The 20,548-nt window shown below is 33.5% G+C and overlaps 1 protein-coding gene and 2 long non-coding RNA genes across 3 annotated transcripts in view; 2 read left to right on the forward strand and 1 right to left on the reverse strand.

Moving 5' to 3' along the window:
- The first annotated feature begins 5,628 nt into the window (after positions 1–5,628).
- fshr (follicle stimulating hormone receptor) overlaps positions 5,629–20,548 on the forward strand; it is a 35,240-nt gene continuing 20,320 nt past the window's right edge. The window contains 1 exon segment of the mRNA NM_001001812.1: positions 5,629–5,859. Within this exon segment, the coding sequence (NP_001001812.1) occupies positions 5,687–5,859 (173 nt within the window). The 5' untranslated portion in view covers positions 5,629–5,686.
- Positions 12,189–13,929, reverse strand: LOC147841406 (uncharacterized). The gene is made up of 2 exons (XR_015504136.1): positions 13,883–13,929; positions 12,189–12,993 (listed from the first exon to the last, which is right to left on the reverse strand). It is a non-coding gene; the product is annotated as an uncharacterized LOC147841406 (long non-coding RNA).
- On the forward strand, positions 14,152–15,696 carry LOC147841407 (uncharacterized). The gene is made up of 2 exons (XR_015504134.2): positions 14,152–14,201; positions 14,892–15,696. It is a non-coding gene; the product is annotated as an uncharacterized LOC147841407 (long non-coding RNA).

Consider the following 20,548-nt stretch of genomic DNA (forward strand, 5'->3'; position numbering starts at 1 on the left):
ACTTTGCTTCACTTTGGTTTCTAATTATTGCAGCATTACAAAACTGCATGCGTTCAAAAGCATCTAAAGCTTCAGCTGTACCCGGGGAGTTACATTTTAAATTAAAATTTTATAGTCATTATCAAACTAGTGCTCAAAGGGAACCACATTTGAAACAAAAAAAAATTCAACATTGATTTGTACACGTTTGTCTCTGAATTCTACATTTAGCCCAAAGAAAAGGAATTTTAGAAAATAACATGGAGTGAAAAATGTCTTTCCCCTACTAACTACACCTCAAGGTTATTGGCTTTTTCAAGCGTTTTATAAAGCTCTGTGGCACGAATGAATTCCTGCATAGTTTTCACAGCACTTTTTAACAGCAATGGTGCACATCAATTAAAACTCAACATTGACTTTTCTTTTCCAATACAAGTTTAGTTTTTTGTTTTTTCAGTGCTAGCCAAGTTGTGAAAATATAGATTAGAGGTAAAGAGGAATGCCACATACATCCGGCAGAAAAATAGTCCCTGACAGTGAGAGTAAACAGTAACTATAAGAGGGAAAATTAGGTATGCTCACAATTAGGTCTCAAACTCAATTCCTGGAGGGCCGCAGCTCTGCACAGTTTTGCTTCAACCCTAATTAAACACACCTGATCGAACTAATTAAGGTGTTCAAGACGACTAGACACTACTAAATCAGCTGTGTTTGATTAGGGTTGGAGCAAAACTGTGGCCCTCCAGAAATTGAATTTGAGAGCTTTGGACTCAACTCAGACTCAACTTAATATAAAAAAAAAAACACACAACATACAATGCATAATTTATTAGGTGCATCTCCCTCCCCGCTAGACTCATTTATTGACCTAATGGCCACCATTATATAAAAAAAAATTCTAATTCTATTTGACCTGCAATTAGGAACTCTAAAATGATGTCCTGATGGCAGCAGCTAAAACACAGAGTACCCGGGGTGCGTAGGATACCCTGAGCTCTCTTTAAAACATAATTATGGGAATTTACCATTGGACCAGTTTGGTTAAAACTGATAATCTTGCCTGCCACCTTCACAAGGATACTCAATCTGTTCTTATTTGACAAACTCAGATTACTGTACCGAGCTACAATGGAGTAAGATAAAACAGATACAATAAATTGTTCATAAAACAGTGTCATCACAGAGGTACAAACCCGAAACGTTCCAAGTTTCTTTAGAAAAAACAGTCTTTGTTCAGCTTTTTTTATAGACAGCCTGGGTGTTTGGTTGAAATGTCAACATATTGACAATAACTTCCTCTAGATATTTATGTGTCAACAATGTCAATGTCCAAACCTTTAATGTGTTATGCTAGGTGTAAATGATGCCTTTCTGTAATCTATTACAATGTCTTTTGTTTTATTTACATTCAACTGAAAAGAAAATCTATCACACCAGAAAGCAAATTTCTCCACAACAGAGCCATGCCCCAAATCCTGAACGTGGAGGAGACTCGCAATCACAGAATCATCAGCATATTTTATTATATGACAGTTCCTGTATATATTCTGACAAGCATTTATATACATATTATACAGGAATTGAGTTGGGGAGCTTTAATACAGTATGTAGGTTGCTTCTAGAGATTACTGGTTACCGATTACTGGATTCAGGGTAAACCCCAGTAAATTTTGCAACAGATACTAACATGACTAATTTTTACTATCATAAATTCTGTAATCATCGCAATTTAGAAAATTCACAGTAAATCCTATAACATTTTGATTAGTAAATTGCTGAAGTCTGCAATGTAAATGCATGTTTAGACAGTTAAAAATATGTAAGGAGTTTAATCAATAGATTGCCATGATTTTAAACGCACAATACGGAGGCAAAGAACCGGGCAACAGGAAGCAGAGGTCGGCTCCAAACAGACTCATTGGAAAAATGTGCCCTGGTGTACATTTTTGAGAACTGAGAAGTATTTGCTTACAGGTACAGCCTCGTTCACACTAGCAGCAACTTAGTAGCTGCCTGTCACTCTGGGTGGCGACCTGGGGGGGGTGGGGGTTATGGGTGTTGTCGCGGGGGCACTTCAGATCATTTTTGAAGGGCAATTTCTATCCAAGACTAAAAAGGGCATGTGCACTACACAGGTTGAGCCCATGAACATTGGTGGAGCAAAACGGAGCAGACCGGTTTTAAGTCTGGCAAGTACAATGAAATCCAACAAAAGCAGAAGCATCCGGCTATGATGGCTTTTCTCTTTAAGTTTGCTATTGAAAACACTATCAGTTGGGTTCAGGGAGGAGGTGAATAGGTCAGGTGATATCAAGCTGACATATTATGCATGATAAAAAGGCTACTGGCTTCTCTTATGAACGTGCACAAGAAGGACGTTAATGTTTGAAGAAATGTACACAGCTGCCTCTGGTGGATTTATGAGAAATGGCACGTACTTTATGAGAAAACGTGCCCCAGTAATGTATTTGAGATTGTCAATAATGTACATGCTGCCCTACACATAAACCGCAAGACAATGTAGTCCAGGATACTGTACATATTTGTCAGTTCTCAAAAAATATAGTCCTGGGCACATGTTTGCAATGAGCCTGGGTTCAGTTGGCTATGTTGTATTTCATTAATTTAAAGCGTGTGCTGTACACTATTGAAATAAATGCAAATCAAATTACAAAATCAGTCAGAAAAATCCCATTTTTTATATTTTCATGAAATCATTTCATGAAATTTTGCGACAAACAACATAAAAGTGGATTTCAATGAGGTAGCTTTTCCAAGTTTTTTTTTTTTTTTTTTTTAATTAAACAATACCTTTATTAAAAAATTAAATGTACCTATTTATACTTCAGGGATCAATGTTCATGTTTTTTGTCACAAAATTGCATTAGGCTGCAAATTGTATGTGGTTTGTTCATTTCAAGTGCAGAACTTGGAGCAATGACTTAAGTCTGTGATATTTTCAGCTCATTTTAACAAAAATATAATAATAATAATGATAACCGTGATAATTTTTGGTCCCTTTAATTGTTTTATGTATTTTTGTAGTTGCTATATCCAGCATAAGCACAAGTATAGTGCTATTTTGGTGAACAATGCACACATACTCCCTTTCTGTAGTAAACAAATAATATCTGATCACGTGCGAGTTTGTAACCTTGCATTCATGATTAAGGAGGAAGCTTGCATTCCGGACAGTTGTAAACACATTCAAGACTATTTGCAGAAGCTGTTAACGTTTATAATAATATTAAGTTTCTTGCTTAGATTGATCATTTATTCTCATAAGACATCATTGTTGTCATGAACCATGGAAATTAACAAGTTTTTCAAGTGTGTTTTTTTCCTCTAAAAGTGGCAGCTTTTTTTACTTGTGTTTTACAGTATGCATCATTTTATGCAAGGTCATGTTTTTAACAAAACATTTTTTATGTTCTAAAAAAGTAAAATTTAAATTAGTTAATTAAATGTCTAAATTTGTAGCAAATCATTTTTTTAAATAAATAATTGCATTAATGGTGACTAACATAAACACGTTCATTTTCGACAGTAAATATAGGTCTTATGTTGCTTAGGCTGCTGGCTAATTAAGTGATGAATCGATCTGTTAAGCTAGTTTTGTCACAGCCATGCTTTATTTCAAACAAAACACAAAAATGTATTAGTATCAAAGACAGGATATTATAGTACCTCATTATTAATTTAGGGTTCTCTCAATTAGATATCACTTAATAATTTACAAAGAAAAAATATATATATATCCATAAGTAACAAATCTAAAGTAGTTATTAATTATACAAGTCTAAAACATTCAAATTGATTAGTATAACATGTTTTAATAATATACAGGAACTACACGACACACAGCACTACAATTATTTTGAAGAAAGAAAAACTTGAATGGTTCCCTGTTTTCTTGTTTTCTGCAGTCAAAGTTTTAATTAAATCAGTTGTCTGCTGTATTTGTTTAATTGGGTAACACTGTAGTTTAGGTCACAATACATGGTATCAACAAACCATTACCTAACACTACTCGATTGATAAACTACTAATTAGCTGTTTATTAATTGTTATTAAGGTAGAAGTTGGGTTTAGGTTTGGGGTAGAATTAGGGATGCAGAATAAGAATGCTAGTAATCAACAGATAATGTCTTAATAATTTGTAACGACCTTGGTCTAGGTACAAGGGCGTAACAAATAAAACACTCGACAAATAAAATAACTTTTAAGAACCTTTAGAGTTGGGTCAGTTTATTTGTCTTTTTTTTTTTTTGTCGCTTTTTTTTGTGTCTCTCTTTTTTTTTAAAACAAGTAATTTTTTAAGCCATTAGTTAAACTGTGATCTAAACTAAAGCATTTGTTTCACAAAAGAAAAAACTCATTCAGTATTACGTTTTTTATATGAACTATACAAAGCTTCCATGAAGAAACTTTAACATCCATGGATCTTTTAAATTCCACAAAAGCATGTTAACAGTGCGTCAGAAATGTTCCTTGGATTATGAAATTGTAAAAAATGTTCTTTTACTGTGTGTGTGTGTGTGTGTGTGTGTGTGTGTGTGTGTGTGTGTGTGTGTGTGTGTGTGTGTGTGTGTGTGTGTGTGTGTGTGTGTGTGTGTGTGTAACCCACATTTTTAATGCCCATGTTATTCTGTTCTTAAAATGCTGTTTACCAATATTTTTCATAAAAGAGTGTTAAAATGCTTGATTGCTGAGAGTGAGAGTGTGTGTACGTGTGTGTTTTGTGTCAGTGTCTGAACACACAGTCCACTACTATCAACCTCACACATGTCAGACTCAAACAAAAAATTTAAGACTAAACAGCTCAGTTCATTCCCTGACGGAGACCAGCACTAACATGCCAACTAATGACTAAAACTCATATGAAGTGCTTCCCCTCATCTTAAACTCATTCCAGTTTTTGCACTTTAAAATTCCTGAGTTGTTTTAATCTAAATATGAGTAAAACATGCATCAAATTAGTAAAAAAAAAAAAAACACCTAATTTTAGTTTTTGTGTGTTTATTTTGTTATTTAAAGCAAATTTGAGTTAAAACCACCCAACATTTTTGTAAATGTACATTCATAATTAGAAAATAGATAGAATAGATAGAAATTAATGTTTACCCATTATACTTATGTTTGTATGTTTATATATTAGTGTATTTTGTGTTGTTGCTTTGTTTCTATTTTAGGTGTCACTGTTTAACATTCTGTCAATGTTCTACAGATGAAAAACAGACTTTCTTGGCCAACTCTGAGATATTTTACAGTAATGTTTAATAATTTGCATTGCCCCAGTAAACAAATAAACTAAACTAAATCAGTCAAAGAAATGTACTTCTAAAAAAAGCTTCTTCACGATGAATATCACTACAGCAAACTATTTTGTTTTTGAAACTTTTGGAGTTATTAGTACAGATGGGGAGGACCGCAGTGACTTTCTAAAGAAAAAAAAAGGATGAGAAGAGGAGAGAACTGAGGACTGAAGGGGAGGAATGAACAAAACATTTGTTTGTTATCAGAAGGCCTTTCTCTCAAGGTCTCACTGGGTGTTGTGCAGAGCTTTGACCAGCCTCTCTGAAAAAAAGATCAGCCTCCCAGAGACTTCACAAAAACACACCAACACAAGCAGAGGGAAAAAAAACAGAATCAAGACCTCACCTGAACAACAGCAGCTAACTCAGGACGTCCCGCGGCAGGCCTCAGGATGGTGTTGTCAATGATGCTGTGCTTTATTCTTGGCTGCTCCATAGCAAACACCGAAGACACACTTGCTGCATCTCAGTTCTGTGCTTTCAATGGATCCACTCGCTCTTTCATCTGTCTGGGCAACAAGGTGCATGAGATACCAAGAAGAATACCCACAAATACCACGTTTGTGTGAGTACAAACCTAAATACTTTTAAAATACATGTAGAGGAAGGACTATGTTGTCAGGATGTGATATCAGAGTGTGTTGTCGTTGTGTTAGGGTTAGGTTAACTAAAACTGCTTTTTAAATGTTTTTAATAAATAAAACAAATTCATATGAAAATAAATAGAAAATAATTGAAATCATGAAAATAAAGATTTATATTTTTTAAATATAAATTATAAAAAAATGTGAAATATTACTGTCATAACTACTGCTACTACTACTACTACTACTACTACTACTACTACTAATAATAATAATAATAATAATAATAATAATTATTATTATTATTATTATTATTATTATTATTATTATTATTATTATTATTATAAGTAAAGGAATGAAAAGAATTTGATTTGAAAGTAAAAATGAGGTACTGTAATACTCCTTTCATAATCTCTACATTATGTAAAAGGGCCATCGGTTACTTTATGTTGGAGAATTGGTAAAATAGGAGATCATAAACATTTTTTTGGGACTGCCCTAAGATTCAAGAATTTGTAGTAAAATGTAGTAGATAATACCCTTCAATCCATTTGTGTGCTTATTGGGAGCACTGCTTAAAGAAATGTTTAATGAAGTAAAAAGATTTGTATTAAGGATATTATTACTGGTTGCAAAACAAATGATAACCGTACATAGGATGGAAGAAGTTCCTCCAAAGGTGGCTCATTGGATTCAGAGACTTAAACAGGTCTACTGTATGTAATGAAATAAATGACTGCGTCTACAAAAGAAGACTAATATTTTTCTGAAGAGGTGGAAAGGTATTATAAGCTATTTAGATGTGTACATTTAGATGTTATTTAACTTAACAATAATGTAAATTGAGGTAATAATGTAACACAATGTAACTTACTGTAGAAATGTATCTCCTAAAAATGATTTAAGATGGCAGTACTCTTTTATTATTTTATATTATTTATTATATTTTATTTGAAATTCTCATGTTATAGTTTTTTTTATTCTTTCATCTGTAAGGCGTTATATTGTTGTATTTATTTATTACTACTAATAATAAGTAAATATCAACATCACTAAATATTTAATTGAAAGCTAAGTGGAATATGGGTCACACTTTACAATGGACTTCAGGTTTCATTAGTGAATGTATATTTAAAGTTATGCAATGTAAATGTAAAACTACTGTTAATGTAAATTTAATTTTAAAGTAATTTTAAGATAATCTGTTTACTAACATGAACTAAAAACAAAAAATTCTTGTATAACATTTATCAAGTTTTATATAAGTAATCCATTATTACTGTTTTTCACAGTCGCCTTGGTGCATTTTCCACAACACTATTTACATTTGCACAACAGTTAATGCACTTCTCTAAACAATTAGTCATTTATGCAGATCATAGTAGCAGTTTCTCATTCCTTCCAACAAATTGCAAATGCTTTTGTACATGCATCAATTGCGCTCATACAACTTTCTGCTGTTTATAACATTATAATTTTCTTATGTCATGTGTCAAAATTAACTAAACTTGTGAATGCTGAATAGTCAAACCATATTAAACTAATCCTCCTCATTACATTACTTGAGTCATTACATACAAAAATTTTGAACTAGTTGTCAAAATCTGTCAAGCTAATTTTATTTTTTTTTTAAATCTTTTTTTTCTTTTCTCAAAATGTCTTCTAAATTGAAAAATTTCATGAATTATTTACAGACCTATGTATGTTGCAGGTTCAGTTCCAATTTGTATTGCAATATTGTTAAGAGTTGTGCACAGCTCTACTCAAAGGAAGTTTATCTTATTGTAAATAAGGGTGTATGTATTCTTTTGCATAATGCTGTGAATAAATTAGAATTACAAAGAGCAAATGCAGTAAAAAAAAAAGTCAAACATACATATTCAGTGTCTTGTACTCAACTAAATGCAGTAATATCTAACTTTACTGTATAGTTTTCAAGTAGCTGTGCTAATAGTGTAAAGTGCTGTCTTGAGCATTTTCAGCAAGTGTCACCAAAATCTGACTTTTTACACTGGAAAAAATGTACAGAGTAAACTCTGAAATGAAAACATGACATATCTTGTTCATAAACAATGGTGTCAGGACTTTTCGTCTTGATGACACTGACACTTTCATTGACATCAATATTCGCTTTTGAGGAATGAGCTCTCCATTTTGAGCCAGTAACACGCTTTTGCAGGTTATCAGCTAGGTTTTGCAGTTTGTACTAATTGTTCTGAGAAATGCATTAGCTGTTCAAATGTAAAGAGTGTTGTGAGAAATGCACCAAAGTGACTGACACAAACTGTCAAATCCAAATTCACTCTTATTAACATTAGTTAATGCCCTGTGCTGAGTACTAACAATGAAAAACTTAATTTTCCTTAACTAACATTAAAAAAGATGAATAAATACATAAATAAATGTATTGTCTATTGTTTGTTCATGTTAATAAATACATTAACTAAAAGGAACTGATACAACCTTATTGAAAAATGTTACTTTAATATGTAATAGTAATTAAACTGCTGCCTATGCTCAAATACAAGCATTAAAATGTAGGCACATAAATCATAATCAAGCATCATTAAAAAATGACTGAAAGTTTCCTGAAAAGGTCTCCTAGATCAATTACAAAATGATATAAACAAATGTGTCATGTAATGCATGCATGATATTTCATTTAGCAAGTTTAAACTGTTTAAATAACTTTCAAACTTGATAGTTAGAAAACGGACTATATCAATGTATGCCTTACATTTCATCATTTTATGATATATGGCATATGACAATAATTCAAAAATAAGACTACTTAAAAGCAAGCCCGTAGGTGTAAAAAAATAATTGTAATGATTTATGCTCTTTTTTTTCATTTACAAAAGAAATATATAAAGGTGAATATGGTTTATGCACAAAAACATAATACATTACTTTTAAATTAAACAATAAAATATGCAAACATATTGAATTTATTCTTTTATTTAGCATTTTAACAATTTGCAAAGTAACCTTTAATCAGTTTAAATTAAAATTAAATCACACTAATTTATGCTTCCAATAAAAGTGTTGTAATTAAAAAAGATATATTTTATTACAGAAATAAATATGGAAATGTTCCACATATTGCATTCATTATTTTCATATAGTACTTTAGCATTTAATCATGACATTGTAATCTTTTTAAATTACAATTTTTTTTCCTCTAATTTTTTATCTGACACCAAAAAATAGATAAAATAGACTAAAATAGACTAATTAAAAAACATCTCATCTCAATGACATGGTTTATAAGAGTTTGTTATTGTGGTTTGGGGAGAATGTGACTGACAAGAAGCCATCTTTCTGTTTTGAGTGCCACAATATTTTTTGTAACTTCAATGATATCAGGAACTCTCTGACACAGGAGAGTGGGTTTTTATCTCAGCTGTTTCACATTTACATTATTGCATGAAGCCATTTCAACCAATCACTGATATATAAGAGATTGATAACGAAAACCACCACTGGTTTCTCAAGCAGGTTATTGTATAAGTTGGGTTTATTTCTTGGATTAATTTCCTTAGGTTTCTGTATTTTTCCATTGTTCAGCATAAAAGACTTTCTGCTTAGCACTGCAGGACAATGCACTCTTGTACATCATAGGAATTGTTCAAGCTATACAAATTAGAATTTTTCTTCTTTAATACCTTCTAGGGCTGCACAATATTTAAAAAATCTAACATTGCAATATTTTGTTATTCAACAATAAATTGCAATATTGAGAATAATTTCATCAGATCACTTAATATTTGGAAAAAAAAAATTAATTTTTGATTGGGTGATCTTGTAAGTGAGTGAATCATGCATAAAATATAATAAATAAAATCTACAAGCATAGATAAATACAATAAAGAAAATGATACAATTTAAATAAGCAATATTTCATTGTTTTCCGAGTCTAACAGTATTTAGATACAGTAACTGACCTATTATGCTACAACTAGCTGAAATATAAAACGTTTTAATATATATTACTATTTTTATTTTAGAATGAAACTTCAGTTTATCATATTACAGTTTTTCTCAGTCGCTTTGATGCATTTCTCACAACACTAGTGCATTTCTACACAACAATTAATGCATTTCTCAAAACAATAAGTACAAACTGCAAAACCTAGCTGATAACCTGCAAAAGCGCGTTGCATGCTCAAATGTAGCATTAATGCATTAATAGTTAATGTATTTATTAACATGAACAAACAATAGACAATACATTTATTTATGTATTTATTCATCTTTTTTAATGTTAGTTAAGGAAAATTAAGTTTTTCATTGTTAGTACTCAGTACAGGGCATTAACTAATGTTAATAAGAGTGAATTTGGATTTGACAGTTTGTGTCAGTCACTTTGGTGCATTTCTCACAACACTCTTTACATTTGAACAGCTAATGCATTTCTCAGAACAATTAGTACAAACTGCAAAACCTAGCTGATAACCTGCAAAAGCGTGTTACTGGCTCAAAATGGAGAGCTCATTCCTCAAAAGCAAGTATTCATGTCAATCAAAGTGTCAGTATCATTAAAATGAAAACTGCTGACACCATTGTTTATGAACATGATAGTCAAATGGCTTTGTCATGTTTTCATTATGACAGTTTACTCTGTACATTTTTGTCAATGTAAAAAAGTCAGATTTTGGTGACACTTCCTGAAAAAGCTCAAGACAGCATTATTACTATTTGCGCAGCCATTTGAAAACTACAGTAAAGTTAGACATCACTGCATTTAGTGAGGTATCTGAGTACAAGACACTGAATATGTATGTTTCACATTTTTACTGCATTTGCTCTTTGCAAATCTAATTTATTCCTAGCATTGTGCAAAAGAATTAATGGTAACGCTTTCTTTTACAACCCGCAAAGTACCGCGTAAGTACAGTGAAATTACAGTGTACTTTTCTGTACGTACTGTGTAAGTATAATGAACGTATGTGTAGGTATGAGGGAACAAACCGTAATGTTTGGGTAAAAAGGGGGTAACAACCAGATGTTCATCACGAAAATTACCGCGTAAGTACAGTGAAATAACGGTGTACTTTTCTGTACCTATAGTGTAAGTATAAATAACGTTTACGTAAGTATAAGGGAACAAACTGTAATGCTCGGGTAATAAGGGGGTAACAACCAGATATTCAGCATGAAAGGTACCGCTTAAGTACAGTGAAATAACGGTGCACTTTTCTTTAATTTGCAAAAGAACAAACCATAATGTTTGCGTAAAAGGGGAGTAACAATAAGATATACATCACACAAAGAAGTATATTAAGTTTACGATGTACATTTCTTCAAGTATTGTATACATATAAAGAATTATGCAAGGATTGTGACAACCTATTGCTATCTGCAAATGTACTGTATATGCACCTGCGTGAGTACATTAGTACTCTTATTCAGTGCTTGGGTTTTATATGGGGTGTTTAATGAATAAAAGGTTTACAACCTGTGAAATTATGAACCCTTATTGTATACTGTATGTATTTTAAATCTGCAATTCAATATAAAATATATTTCCATACACTACTTACCTTATGTTTACTCGTCGATCTCACCAAAGCCATCAATGTCTCCATAACTCACTATCAACAAATAACTTTGCATGACATAGGCCTACCGTCAGGGTTCAATGCAGATTAAAACAGGCTCGCATCTTTACTGCTGTTGCACAGGGGGGCTAACTGTTGCATTTCAGTAAATGTATAGCTGATGCTTTATAGAAAAATCTAGTAATTTGGTCTTCAATCAATAAAAACTGCTGCTGTAGTTTACTCTGTTCTTAGTGTTCAAGTATACACTAGTATGTTAAAGTTCAGCTTCTTCCCTCTTTGTTCCCTGTAGTTAAAGGGTAAATACAGTATTTGTTCCCTCCTTGTTACCTGTACTTACAGGGTAAATACCACATTTGAGGGTTGTAAATTAAAGTGAAGCTTTGTTCCTCTCTTGTTACCTCCTTGTTACCTGTACTTACAGGGTAAATACCACATTTGAGGGTTGTAAATTAAAGTGAAGCTTTGTTCCTCTCTTGTTACCTCCTTGTTACCTGTACTTACAGGGTAAATACCACATTTGAGGGTTGTAAATTAAAGTGAAGCTTTGTTCCTCTCTTGTTACCTCCTTGTTACCTGTACTTACAGGGTAAATACCACATTTGAGGGTTGTAAATTAAAGTGAAGCTTTGTTCCTCTCTTGTTACCTGTAGTTAAAGGGTAAATACAACATTTGTTCCCCCCTTGTTCCCTTTAGTTTACAATGTAAAATCTTGAAGGCAGTGAAATAAATATACAAACACACAATATATTTCTTCTTTACTTTGTAACCTTTATTTTAATAAATAAGCATTTTAAAAGACTTCATATTAATCAAACATTGTCTTGTCTATCATTGCCTATACTCATTCATTTTCTCTTCGGCTTTGTCCTTTTGTTAATCTGGGGTCGCCACAGTGGAATAAACCACCATCTTATCCAGCATATGTTTTACGCAGTGGATGCCCTTCCGGCTGCAACCCATCTCTGGGAAACATCCATACACACCCACTCACACACATTCACTACGGACAATTTAGCCTACCCAATTCACCTGTACCGCATGTCTTTGGACTGTGAGGGAAACCGGAGCACCCGGAGGAAACCCACGCGAACGCAGGGAGAACTCCATGCAGAAACCTTCTTGATGTGAGGAAACAGCACTACCTACTGTGCCACCGTGTTGCCACCCAGCTGCAACCCATCACTGGGAAACATCCATACACACTCATTCACACACATACACTACGGACAATTTTACCTTACCCAATGTCACCACATATTTTTGGACTTGTGGGAGCACCCGGAGGAAACCCACGCTAACATGGGGAGAACATGCAAACTCCACACAGAAATGCCAACTGACCCAGCCGAGGCTCGAACCAGCGACCTTCTTGCTGTGAGGCGATTGTGCTACCCACTGCGCCTGCCTATACTCAAACAGCAAAATAACACATTATTTCCTTCCCCCTTTTTTTCTGGCATCTCTTGCTTGGCTTCCTCTTCTGCTCTTCTCAGCTTCCACTGAGGACTCTGATGGTGAGTGGCTGATGAAATCCCATGGGTCTTGCTGCTCTGCATTTATATAAAATATATGAACAGACAGAAAGGCTTTTAGTAAGCTATAGACATGTTTATTTTCATGTTTAATGTGTGTGTAGTGGTTGTCCAACAATTTCACACACTAAACATTTACAGATACCATACACACACTATACATTACTATCAAACAAAGGTACTATCATCAGATCATATGGGAGATTGTGATCATTTATAGTGATAATAATTAAAGCGCAGAGGGGAAAAGGCTTAAATATATGTGCAGGCAGTATAGACTTTGAAGTAAAGATTATTTGCAGTTCAGTGTACATATTTAAATTCTGTGTCACTCATTAAATGGTAAGTAAATGTAACGTTTGGGTTAACTACCCCTAAGGTTAGTTTTTGATTAAAGTACATGTCTTAACCCATCATTAGTCCTAAATAAAGTGAAAGATAACATAATATGGTTGATGTACTGTTATGGACCCTTTTTACATTTCAGCACAGTGAATGGGAAAGTACAACACATTTTTTTACAATCTTCTTTGCTCAAATAAAATGAAAACTTTACGATGGTGTTGTCTCGACAATTAGAAAAATAAAAAAATAGTGTGAAACTGATAACGCCAGCAAGAAAAGAGAATAACTTCTAATTTACTCATGACCATAGACACTGTTTAAAACACCTCGCACATGTAATCATATTATATAATGCATACGTAAATACAAATAAATGTTATTTTATAAAAAAAATCATATAAAAAACTCAAGGATTTTAGATCCTGATGATCGTTAAACGCGTCATAACAGTGTTGTGAAAAGGGTGTAATTGTTAAAAATAGGTACAAACATCAGATATAAACAAAAACCTAAACAAACACTTCTATGTGCATAACGTCATAAAAATACTTGTTTTATTTACCTCGCGCTGCCGTCCTTGTACTGCCGTGAACAGGAAATTCTGGGAATGGAGGACGGAGAGTTGAATCGATTCGTCTTCAACAAACCGATCAGTGTGACATCAAAACATCGCGAGAACAACAGACAGCTCCGTGTGCATTTGAATCCATCTCGCGATATTGTATCACTTCAGGTACGCGCCTACTGATTCGTTGATTCAAACGAGTTGTGAATCAAGAAGCCTCTAAAGATCCGAATCAAACTGCAGCAGCACGCCACGAGGTTTTGCTCAGACTTTTGGGACGTTTGGAATTGCTCCGTCTTGTCACCATGTAACACATGTGAGTAAATCGTTGTCAGTAAATAAGGCTATTGTTACGATTAGAAATTGTGCATTAACCAGATTATATTTATTTTGTTTCATTTGTTTTTAGCATAACATTAACGTTAGTTCATGGCCGAATCTAAACGGCCAGTAGCGAATATTTACCAATGTTTACTGTCGTTTACTTTGCACATCTTAGAAATGTTGCCAAAGTTCCTATGGATTTAGTTTCTTCATGTCATTCCAGAAAGACTGGATGATGAGCAGGTCAGATCTCTGGCTGTTGTCATACTGACTGTGCAGACGATTTTCTCCCTTTATACGTTAATTACAGCAAAGTTTATGACAAAATTAATGTTTGGAAATGTAAATTGATATTTTCTGTAGCATGCCAGTTTGATATATCAATACCCCCCCACCGAATTACTAGTAACGTTTGCCTAGGACTTTAGCACAGTAGCCTACTATTTAAGCCTTTTCCCCTCTGCGCTTTAATTATTATCACTATAAATGATCACAATCTCCCATATGATCTGATGATAGTACCTTTGTTTGATAGTAATGTATAGTGTGTGTATGGTATCTGTAAATGTTTAGTGTGTGAAATTGTTGGACAACCACTACACACACATTAAACATGAAAATAAACATGTCTATAGCTTACTAAAAGCCTTTCTGTCTGTTCATATATTTTATATAAATGCAGAGCAGCAAGACCCATGGGATTTCATCAGCCACTCACCATCAGAGTCCTCAGTGGAAGCTGAGAAGAGCAGAAGAGGAAGCCAAGCAAGAGATGCCAGAAAAAAAGGGGGAAGGAAATAATGTGTTATTTTGCTGTTTGAGTATAGGCAGGCGCAGTGGGTAGCACAATCGCCTCACAGCAAGAAGGTCGCTGGTTCGAGCCTCGGCTGGGTCAGTTGGCATTTCTGTGTGGAGTTTGCATGTTCTCCCCATGTTAGCGTGGGTTTCCTCCGGGTGCTCCCACAAGTCCAAAAATATGTGGTGACATTGGGTAAGGTAAAATTGTCCGTAGTGTATGTGTGTGAATGAGTGTGTATGGATGTTTCCCAGTGATGGGTTGCAGCTGGGTGGCAACACGGTGGCACAGTAGGTAGTGCTGTTTCCTCACATCAAGAAGGTTTCTGCATGGAGTTCTCCCTGCGTTCGCGTGGGATTCCTCCGGGTGCTCCGGTTTCCCTCACAGTCCAAAGACATGCGGTACAGGTGAATTGGGTAGGCTAAATTGTCCGTAGTGAATGTGTGTGAGTGGGTGTGTATGGATGTTTCCCAGAGATGGGTTGCAGCCGGAAGGGCATCCACTGCGTAAAACATATGCTGGATAAGATGGTGGTTTATTCCACTGTGGCGACCCCAGATTAACAAAAGGACAAAGCCGAAGAGAAAATGAATGAGTATAGGCAATGATAGACAAGACAATGTTTGATTAATATGAAGTCTTTTAAAATGCTTATTTATTAAAATAAAGGTTACAAAGTAAAGAAGAAATATATTGTGTGTTTGTATATTTATTTCACTGCCTTCAAGATTTTACATTTTAAACAAAAGGGAACAAGGGGGGAACAAATGTTGTATTTACCCTTTAACTACAGGTAACAAGAGAGGAACAAAGCTTCACTTTAATTTACAACCCTCAAATGTGGTATTTACCCTGTAAGTACAGGGAACAAGGAGGTAACAAGAGAGGAACAAAGCTTCACTTTAATTTACAACCCTCAAATGTGGTATTTACCCTGTAAGTACAGGTAACAAGGAGGTAACAAGAGAGGAACAAAGCTTCACTTTAATTTACAACCCTCAAATGTGGTATTTACCCTGTAAGTACAGGTAACAAGGAGGTAACAAGAGAGGAACAAAGCTTCACTTTAATTTACAACCCTCTAATGTGGTATTTACCCTGTAAGTACAGGGAACAAGGAGGTAACAAGAGAGGAACAAAGCTTCACTTTAATTTACAACCCTCAAATGTGGTATTTACCCTGTAAGTACAGGTAACAAGGAGGTAACAAGAGAGGAACAAAGCTTCACTTTAATTTACAACCCTCAAATGTGGTATTTACCCTGTAAGTACAGGTAACAAGGAGGGAACAAATACTGTATTTACCCTTTAACTACAGGGAACAAAGAGGGAAGAAGCTGAACTTTAACATACTAGTGTATACTTGAACACTAAGAACAGAGTAAACTACAGCAGCAGTTTTTATTGATTGAAGACCAAATTACTAGATTTTTCTATAAAGCATCAGCTATACATTTACTGAAATGCAACAGTTAGCCCCCCTGTGCAACAGCAGTAAAGATGCGAGCCTGTTTTAATCTGCATTGAACCCTGACGGTAGGCCTATGTCATGCAAAGTTATTTGTTGATAGTGAGTTATGGAGACATTGATGGCTTTGGTGAGATCGACAAGTAAACATAAGGTAAGTAGTGTATGGAAATATATTTTATATTGAATTGCAGATTTAAAATACATACAGTATACAATAAGGGTTCATAATTTCACAGGTTGTAAACCTTTTATTCATTAAACACCCCATATAAAACCCATGCACTGAATAAGAGTACTAATGTACTCACGCAGGTGCATATACAGTACATTTGCAGATAGCAATAGGTTGTCACCATCCTTGCATAATTCTTTATATGTATACAATACTTGAAGAAATGTACATCGTAAACTTAATATACTTCTTTGCGTGATGTATATCTTATTGTTACTCCCCTTTTACGCAAACATTATGGTTTGTTCTTTTGCAAATTAAAGAAAAGTGCACCGTTATTTCACTGTACTTAAGCGGTACCTTTCATGCTGAATTTCTGGTTGTTACCCCCTTATTACCCGAGCATTACAGTTTGTTCCCTTATACTTACGTAAACGTTATTTATACTTACACTATAGGTACAGAAAAGTACACCGTTATTTCACTCTACTTACGCGGTAATTTTCGTGATGAACATCTGGTTGTTACCCCCTTTTTACCCAAGCATTACGGTTTGTTCCCTCATACCTACACATACGTTCATTATACTTACACAGTACGTACAGAAAAGTACACTGTAATTTCACTGTACTTACGCGGTACTTTGCGGGTTGTAAAAGAAAGCGTTACCGAATTAATACATCCTTATTTACAACAAACATAATCTCCCTTTGGGTTGAGCTATGCACAACTGTAAACAATATTGTAGTACATATTAAAACTGAGCCCACAACATACACAGGTCTGTAAATCATTCATCAAATTGTTCAATTTTAAAAACATTTTCAGGAAAATAAAGATTTAAATTTGTTTTATATTTATATAAATTAGCTTGACAGATTTTGACAACTAGTTCAACATTTTTGTCTGTAATGGCTCAAGTAATGAAATGAGGACTATAGTTTTATATGGAATTACTATTCAGCATTCACAAGTTTAGTTAATTTTGACTGACATGACATAAGCAAATGATAATGTTATAAACAGCAGAGAGTTGTATGAAAGCAATTGATGCATATCCAAAAGCATTTGCAATTTGTTGGAAGGAATGAGAAACAGCTACTATTATGTGCACAAATGACTAATTGTTTTAAAAAATGCATTAACTGTTGTGCAAATGTAAATAGTGTTGTGAGAAATGCAACAAAGCGACTGAGAAAAACTGTAACTCTTTTGGTATGTTTTATTGGATTTTAGTACGTCTAGTTAAACTAAGCAAATTTTGGTAAATTTACAAAACCAATAATTTTTTTTTACTTTGTAGTTAAAGTGTTATTATATTTGATTTTATTATTTTTTTATTTGATTTTTATTTCAGTTTTATTCTTCTTTTAAATAAAATATATTTGTTTAGATTTAATAGTTTTATTTTTTAAGTTGACATTTATTTTAACAAATATAACCAAATGATTTTAGTTTAATGGTTTTAAATACAAACAAAATAAGTTGCATTTCATTATTTACAAATATGAGATTTTTTTCTGAGGAAAAGAATTCAGTGTAGTGGAAATAAAGGATTTTATTTAGTTTTTAGGTTAATTTTGATAGATAGATAGATAGATAGATAGATAGATAGATAGATAGATAGATAGATAGATAGATAGATAGATAGATAGATAGATAGATAGATAGATAGATAGATAGATAGATAGATAGATAGATAGATAGATAGATAGATAGATATTATGGTAATATCTGTATATCCAACACAATCTCATGTTTCTGCATCACATTCTTTCCTGTGCTCTTCAAGGCATCATGTCCAGCTTGTTTTGTATAACTGCCATGTGTGTTTCTGTGGGATTACAGGAATGATTGTCCACAGGGAAAACACACAGACACTAATGACGGCGTACAGCAAGAATTGCACAAACAAAAAAAGCCTGACAGCGAACAGATCAATTGCAGTTGTCTGTAAATAGGCTACTGGTAACTGCGCTTCCATTTCTCATAACATTTCACATCTGGAATGACCTACTTTCTGCAATGACTCATTCTGCTCATACTTTCAGAAGAAACTATTAGCTACTTAAAGTGCAAGGAGAAGATATTAGATGAGCTCACAAATACATTTGGAAAGAATGTTTTTTTAGAGCATGAAAACGCTTTGATACTCTAAATCTCACTCAGACTGATCTCAAGAGAAGAAATAAATAAATTCATACAATCTCATTTGTACGGATTTCAAGGAAAACAGTAAACATTAATTCAGGCCAAACATTAATTAATAGCCAAAAACTATAAAAATCATGAACTGCCATAAAAGACAATCAGTGTTTGGTGCTTTTTATTGAGTAAATCAGTGTTTTGGATGTGTGGAAATTACGGGAAAACAGCTGGCCAGATGTTTTACTAGTTTACTTACTAAAATAGACCCTGTGTCCATTCAGATTTGATATGTATAGGGTGCCCTATGTGAAATTTAACTGTGGTGCCCCCATAGAGGAACAAAAACACACAAACATATGTATTTAAACATGTATTTATTTATATACATAAATATGCATATAAACACTCAAAATTATACTTAAACATTAAAGTATTTACATTATAAAATAACAGTTTACATTAAACTAAACACTGACTTGTCTTCTGCATAAGCATTCCTAATTTCAAACATTTACAAAAGGTAAGGAATAAACCCTGTCTGTACCTGTAGAGATGGATGGTCCTTGTCTGCATCCCTTGTGCAACCTGTGCAGCTGCTGGTGTCTCTGGAGCAGTGCTGGATCTGGTCACCTCATATTCTTTTGTGACAAATTCCGGCATTGAACCTCACTGTAATACAGAAGAAATTAGTCATATAAAGAAAAACTCATGACATATTATTAAAACAATGGGCTAGTCAAGCACTCTTCATAATGTGTCTAAACTACAAACAAAATGTGGATTTAACAAAAACTGACCCTTGGTGTCACTATAAATCAAAGACATTTGTGGTTTTTAAGAGTGTATTTTTAACAAAAATTTTGTCAACGTTCAGAAAAAAAACATTAATTAATTCATGCAATAAATATGGTTTATGGCCTGTGGCTTACAGTAATTTGACTCATCTTATATTTTTGATCTTTCAGAAACCACAGATTGAGTCAGTTGTGTCATTTTATATAGTAATGTACAAAAATTAAAAAACGGCCTTTTAAAAACACACCAATCCACCCATGTAAAGACCAAAGAGACTTTATTGTCATTGCAGTGATACAAGCAATTACAACAGCAGCAATAAGAAATATATAGAAATTGACAAAACAATAATGATAACTGCAAAAAATTATATATAATATAATATAATATAATATAATATAATATAATATAATATAATATAATATAATATAATATAATATAATATAATAACTATATGCGAAATAAATAATACATGCAGTGAAATAATTGTAAAGTTAATATAAATAATTGAGTATGTGTTTTCATCAGCAACATGGGGAAGAGGGGCAAACGCGAAAAGAAAACATGTCCTATCATAGTTTAAAGCACAATCAGCAGCAAAGCAAGAAACTGAACGTAAACAACAACAAATAAGGCAGGTTTGGTGCAGTTGTGGAGAACATTAGCCTCACTAATTTACTTGAACAACCAAAAATATGTTTTCCAGATTCATGGAAGTTACATGAAAGTGATGCACGCGATTCATCTTTTACTTTTTTCCTCTTCTCGGCTCCCGACTGCTGTTGTCTTTTCCCAGGCATAGAGCTGCAACTTGCATCAATTATAACTATATGCTGCTAGCAGCCGCAAAGACAAGTGGATGCGCAATGCGCACACACGTAAAAAAATAACGTCACATGTTTGTTTGTTTTTGCGTTCGTCATAAAATGATTTTTTAAATGTAATTAACAACATATT

The sequence above is a fragment of the Danio rerio genome, chromosome 12 (genome assembly GCF_052040795.2).
Source record: "Danio rerio strain M-AB ecotype USA chromosome 12, GRCz13ab, whole genome shotgun sequence".
Lineage (NCBI taxonomy): Eukaryota > Metazoa > Chordata > Actinopteri > Cypriniformes > Danionidae > Danio > Danio rerio.